This window comes from Podarcis muralis, chromosome 13, assembly GCF_964188315.1.
Source record: "Podarcis muralis chromosome 13, rPodMur119.hap1.1, whole genome shotgun sequence".
Taxonomy (NCBI): Eukaryota; Metazoa; Chordata; class Lepidosauria; order Squamata; family Lacertidae; genus Podarcis; species Podarcis muralis.
This window is the reverse complement of record NC_135667.1, coordinates 9641037-9647360: the sequence shown is the minus strand read 5'-3', so window position 1 is coordinate 9647360 and position 6324 is coordinate 9641037. Positions and strand designations below refer to the sequence as shown.

The 6324-nt window shown below is 42.3% G+C and overlaps 2 protein-coding genes across 2 annotated transcripts; both read right to left on the bottom strand.

Moving 5' to 3' along the window:
* Positions 1 to 526: 526 nt before the first annotated feature.
* LOC114583514 (olfactory receptor 6X1-like) lies at positions 527 to 1471 on the bottom strand. The gene has a single exon (XM_028704825.2). The coding sequence runs from the start codon at positions 1469 to 1471 to the stop codon at positions 527 to 529; it is 945 nt and encodes a 314-aa protein (XP_028560658.2).
* Positions 1472 to 4988: 3517 nt separating this feature from the next.
* On the bottom strand, positions 4989 to 5954 carry LOC114583515 (olfactory receptor 6X1-like). The gene has a single exon (XM_028704826.2). The coding sequence runs from the start codon at positions 5952 to 5954 to the stop codon at positions 4989 to 4991; it is 966 nt and encodes a 321-aa protein (XP_028560659.2).
* Positions 5955 to 6324: the final 370 nt, after the last annotated feature.

The following is a 6324-nucleotide window of genomic DNA, read 5'->3' as shown; positions in this document are numbered from 1 at the left end:
TGACAATCCAACACAATTTGATGATTTCTTTTTTTAAAAAAAATAATATCCAACTGTACATGAAAATTCGAACTATTCCTTACGCTTCTGCCACAAATTTATTCTGCCCACATTTTGTCAGCTCCCAACATCTTTAATTTCTCACCCAGTTTCGAAACATCTCTATAAAGTAAGTCCCCATTTCATGAAAAGGGACCATGCTGAGCTATGAGTGAGTTCCCCAATGCCACCTAACTGAGTTCATAGTCACAGTGGGTATGTATATGAAGGTGCTAAGATCTAATGTCCCATTTCTCTGGCATAGCACATGTGTATTTCCCGCCCAGTAATAGTATATTCCCTAAACCTCAGGTGCCTACTGTTCATTATCCATTTCTTGTCCATTATAAACTGACACCTCCATACCTGGGGAAAATAGCACAAGTATATGGGTTGATCAGATGCGATTTCTGAGTTCTGTACATCTCCCAGTGAAAAGTTCCACTAGACCCAATCCCATCCACATTGTGCATAATCCTCCTTTCATTTACCATTTGTTGTCCTCAAATACTTTATTCCTGGTGAATCCCTTTTTCAGGGCATCTTTCACTTCCTTGTTCCTGAGTGTATATATGAAAGGGTTCAGCAGTGGAGTGACTAGGGTGTTTAGGAGGGATACCAGCTTGTTCCAACCCAAAGAGGCATGTCCGCTTGGCCTGACGTAGATAAAGATGATTGCCCCATACAGCATGATGACAACCATCAAGTGAGCAATGCAAGTGGAGAAAGCTTTCTGCCTCCCAGAGGCTGACGGGATTCTCATCACGGTGGAGATGATGAAGATGTACGAAACCACCGTCATCAGGGAATTGCAGAAGACCACAATGGTGGCCACGATGAAGACGATCCACTCTATGGGGCGAGTGTCAGTGCAAGCCAGCTTCAGCAATGGTCCAACGTCGCAGTAGAAGTGATTGATGATATTGGGGCCACAGAAAGGCAGGCGGAACACTAGAATCGTCTGCACCAAGACCGTCATCAAGCCACCGAGCCAAGAGCCACAAGCCAGCTGAACACAAACCTTACTGCTCATGATGGCATGGTAGTGGAGAGGGTGGCAAATAGCCATGTAGCGATCATACGCCATGGCGGTGAGAAGGAAGAATTCGGTGGCCCCCAGGAAAAAATGGGAGAATGCTTGAGCTTTGCAACCAGCTAGGCTGATTGATTTCTTGATTGAAAGTAAGTTGGCCAGCAGTTTGGGTATGGTCGCGGTCACATAGATGATTCCTAAGAATGAAAGGTTTCCAAGGAAGAAGTACATTGGCTTATGTAGAGTGGTGTCATGGACTACAGTGGCCACGATGACAATATTCCCAGTGACAGTCAAGGTGTAGATCACCAAGACACTCACAAACACTAGAATTCGCACCTTTTGGATGCTGGGGAAGCCCAGTAAAATAAACTCGACCACAACTGTTTGGTTTTCCATCATCACCTGCATTAAAACATAGGGAAGAGTTGCAAAACCGGGTCAGAGAGATGCTCTATCTAGAAGGTGATTCTATTAGGGATGGGTGAATCTGTTTCTCTGTTTCTCATTTATCTAGCCTCTTCACATTTCAAAACCAATTTTGCATGCTTTTTAAAGATATAAATTTTCATGCTCACTTCTCCCCACTATATGCATTATTGTATGTTTTACTTGACTGGAGAATGGCGTTGCTAAATTGGGAGAAACACAGATTATGAAGGACGGCTGTGTTTTGGGTCATGTACTGTTTCAGAAAGTGTAGTAAGCTTGCATTTTAACATGAACTGAATTGGGTTGCTTCCCTATCCCCAGATTCTATCTATTAGCACATACCCACTTCACAGATCTTAAAGGCCAATAGAAATGCTCATAAGCAGATGCAATGGCAATATCCACCCATGCTATTAGTCTCCAAAGAAAGATTGCCCTCTGTAACTATCCATATATACAGCACAAAGAAATAATTACATTCTCTGGAAAAGAGTCAGGGTTCCTGCATTGCTGAGTGCTGAACTAATAACCCTTCTGGTTCCTTCCAACACTACAATTTTATGAATCTATGATCATAAACCCTGTCTCGCTATACCACTTTAGCCTTCCTTCTAAGGAGAACAAAACTCATAATTCTCCATATATTCCTTGCACCTCCACACACGTAGATAATTGAACTATATGATTTCACTTTAAAGTGAACTTTAGGGATTTTAAAATTAAAATTTAAAATGTCAGATTTGGACTGAAAATAAAAAAAAGGTCAAATCCAGATTGCAAATTGCATTTCAGATTTAGTTTTGCAATTTGGGCAGAAAACCTTATATGGCTCTGTAAAAAAAAATATATTCATTTAATGATCTGGATTAAGTGTATACTTCATTATTATTATTTTTAAAGAAGGTGTGAGATTGTGGCTCTGAAGACACGGTGCTGTTTAGAACCTCAAAACATTCACACATAAAAGTTACAGCAATCGATGGAGATGAAGTAAAGCATATACTTAATTCCTTTTGTTTTCTGCTGAAAGATTTTTGAACATTGCCACTCAGTTCCTTTAGTGGCATGACTGGACTATCAATTGAGTAAAGCTTTTGCAGTTGACCAATAATTTTGCACAATCGATGAAAATATGGGTCACTGGCTCACCACTCACCCCATTGTGCTGCAACCACCTTGTTGGTTCAATAACAAATAGCACTTGATCGATGTAGAAAAATAAACCACACATCATCATATGATTGAAAAAGAAAGAGGGTACTCACAATTTTACACATCCCGACTGGTTCTCAGAGTAAACATTTTCTGTTTGTTTCCTGGAAAACATTGTCACATATTCTAGTATTTGTACAGTATCCACTATTTTCAAAGCACTTATGATAATGAGAAAAACAATATATGCAATATAGAGCATGATACTTAATAGCAGCTAAAGATGCTATCGAACTATAACACTGTCTGCCTCTTGCTCTGATGCCTGTATATGTGCAGATGAGCACATAAATGAGGAGGAAAAGAACAAATACTTCAGGCATATATCTTTTTGCATTCTGCTTCCTGTAGAGCACAATGAAGTTCTTTGGTGCGGGTTTACAAGAGCAATATAAATATATGGGAAAGAGTACTTCAGTCCTAACCATTCCCACTAGGGAAATTAAACCACCTGAGAGAGACAGAGAAGCACTTTGGGGAACTTAAGATATGTTTTCCTTGGCAAGTGCCTGGACAAAGCCGGAGGGTTTGAATGCTGTGGAGCTGCTGCTGGTGGACTCCTGGCCTCAAATACTCAGAGAATGCATTATTATTAAGATATGAAACTTGCTTGCACAGGAAACAATGGAAGGCTTTGCAAGGGGCTTAGGCAAATTACTGGAGGAAAAGGCTATCAGCAGCTACTAGCCATGGTGGCTGAGTTCTACCTCCACTGCCAGAGGCAGTAGGCCTGTGAATATCAGTTCTTGGGAAACACAGGTGGGCAGAGTGCTGTTGCACTCCTGTCTAGCTTGCAGGCTTCCCATAGGCATCTGTGAGAACAGAGTACTGGACTAGATGGGAGATGAGTAAAAGCTGGAAGACCACAAAATGCATCTCTAGATCAGAGCAGCAGAAAAGGGGGGCATCCCGCTTCCAAAAACTGCTAACCAGATGCTTCCTGCCTTGATCATACATGCAAGGCAGGAACACAATGGCTCTCCCTTGTGCTTTGCCCCCCCCCCCAACATTAAAAACCCCCTTTCTTGTTGCCCAGAGAATGATAATGCCTATGAACATGGAAGATCTGTTTAAGTCTCATGGCAAATCACCATTGTTGGAATCATCCTTTAGGAATGTCTTCAATGCTTTCCTTAAAAACAAAGCAAAATACAAGTGGTTGTAACCAGTCGGTTGGTTAGAGCGTGGTGTTGATAACACCAAGGTTGCAGGTTCAATCCCTGTATGGGACAGCTGCATATTCCTGCATTGCAGGGGTTTGGGCCAGATGATCCTCAGGGTCTCTTCCAATTCTACAATTCTATGATTCTAATAGTTTAGTGCCTTCAGGTGCCTTGTCAGAGTAGAAGTATAGAAATGTGAATAAATGGCCATCTTTTAGGCAAAGAGTAGTCAACACATTGTACCTGTGTATACAGTTAGTTCCTGGGTGTGGAGGAACTACTTGAAGAGGGAACTTTCTGTAGAGATGAATGAGAGTAGAAAGGCAATGTGGGCCTTGAGACTGAAGAGTAAATAGGACACCCCGACTACTGTATTTAAATAATTAGTTTGTGTTGAGTTTACCTGCAGTGCCTGTTTCCAAGAAAGGCTGGGCCTTCCAGTTCCCTCTAGATGTGGTAGACTACAGACATCATTATCTATCTGAAGAAGTGTACATACATACAAAAGCTCATACCAAGAACAAACTTAGTTGGACATTTTTTAAAAATATATATATATTTCTATCATTATCTATGACCATTGGCTTGTCTGAGACCTGACACGGGAATCTTGTTTTATTAATCTTACAAACTCAAACAAAAAAAGCAGCTAGTCCCTTGTCCCCCACACCCAGCCAGCTTAGTCCTCCAAGACCTGGGGCAAATGTACCTGGCTGCCTCCACCTCTGCAAGCACCTGCTGGACCCAGCTGGACTCTGCAAGGACCCAGCTCTTCAAAAGGAACATTAGCAGTGCTTAGGGCTTTAAAGGTCAGCACCAACATTTTGAATTGTGCTCGGAAATGTACTGGGAGCCAATGTAGGTCTTTCAGGCCTGGTGTTATGTGGTCTCGGTGGCCACTCCCAGTCACCAGTCTAGCTGTGGCATTTTGGATTAGTTGTAGATTCCGAGTCACATTCAAAGGTGACCACCATCCTCTGAGACCAAAAGATTCCTAGACCTTCTGAAAGTGTTGCTTACGATTGTGAATTTTTTATTTTTTTTATTTTTTGACATAGACAGTTTCCCAACTTTATATATTTTTAATCCTCTTTGGCAATAAATGGCAATCAAATCAAGTCACTCCGTATCAGTTCAGTGGATTTTTTTTTTTTAATATTCACTGCCTTCCTCAAAGCTTCTTTGACGTCTTTGTTCCTCAGGGTGTAGATGAAAGGGTTGAGGAGCGGGGTTATAACTGTATTCAGCACAGATACCACTTTGTTTACCTCCAGAGAGGAGTTTGCTTTGGGCTTCACGTACATGAACATCACTGTTCCATATTGTATGGACACCACCGTCAGGTGGGCGGCACAGGTTGAGAAAGCCTTCTGTCGCCCCGACGAAGAAGGGATGCGCAATATGGTGGAGATGATGAAGATGTAGGAGATGGCAGTGAGTAAGAAGGAGCTGAACAGGAGAAGGGCAGACCCCACTAACACTATCTGCTCGAGCAGGTGGGTATCAGAGCAAGCCAAGCTCAGCAATGGGGTCACATCACAATAGAAATGGTTGATCAGGTTGGGGCCACAAAATGGGAGTTGGCAGATCAAGATGGTCTGCACTATGACAGTGAAGAAACCTCCCAGCCAAGACCCCAAGGCTAACTGCAGGCAAAGCTTGCTGTTCATGATGATGCTGTAATGCAGTGGGTTGCAGATGGCTATGTAGCGGTCAAAGGACATTGAGGCAAGCAGGCAGAATTCAGTAGCCCCAAGAAGGAAATGAAAAAAGGCTTGGGTGATGCAACAGTAGAAGCAGATGGCCCTCCTCTCTGCCAAGAAATTGGCCAGCATCTTGGGCGACAGCGTGGTGACATAAAAGATCTCCAGGAAAGAGAAGTTCCCTAGGAAGAAGTACATGGGGTTGTGGAGATGGTGATCATGGATGACGATGAAAACAATCAGGATGTTGCCTGTGACAGTGAGGATGTACATAAGCAGAACGGGAACAAATAGATACTTCTGCAGCTCTGCGGAACCTGGAAACCCTTGGAGAATAAACTCAGTGAGGACAGTTTGATTTGTTTGAGGCATTTCTTGAAGAAGACTCATCTGCCCGACTCCTTTCTATACCTGCTAAGAGCATGGGGGGGAAAGATCAGCAAGACAGCAAACCTTTGCAGTGTGCAGCTTGAAGGTACGGAATGCATAAAAACTGACTCCTTCTGGAATTAAAGATTGCCCAGGCCCAAAAGTTTGATTCAAAGCTTTACCTGCATAACTTTCTTCAAAACAGAGCAAAAAAACAACAACAGTAAATTATACATCCAAACAGTTCTGTGATGTTCAGGTTTATTATCTTAAAAATAATTTTAAACAGGACTGAGGTCAAAACTCTATCTTTCCCCCATTACAGCCTTCATTACAACCTGAGGTTATGTGCTTCTGGAATGAGCTCCATTAT

Bases quoted from the DNA above. Each gene is read 5' to 3' on its own strand.
- LOC114583514 (XM_028704825.2), bottom strand. From the start codon at position 1,471: ATGGAAAACCAAACAGTTGTGGTCGAGTTTATTTTACTGGGCTTCCCC.
- LOC114583515 (XM_028704826.2), bottom strand. From the start codon at position 5,954: ATGCCTCAAACAAATCAAACTGTCCTCACTGAGTTTATTCTCCAAGGG.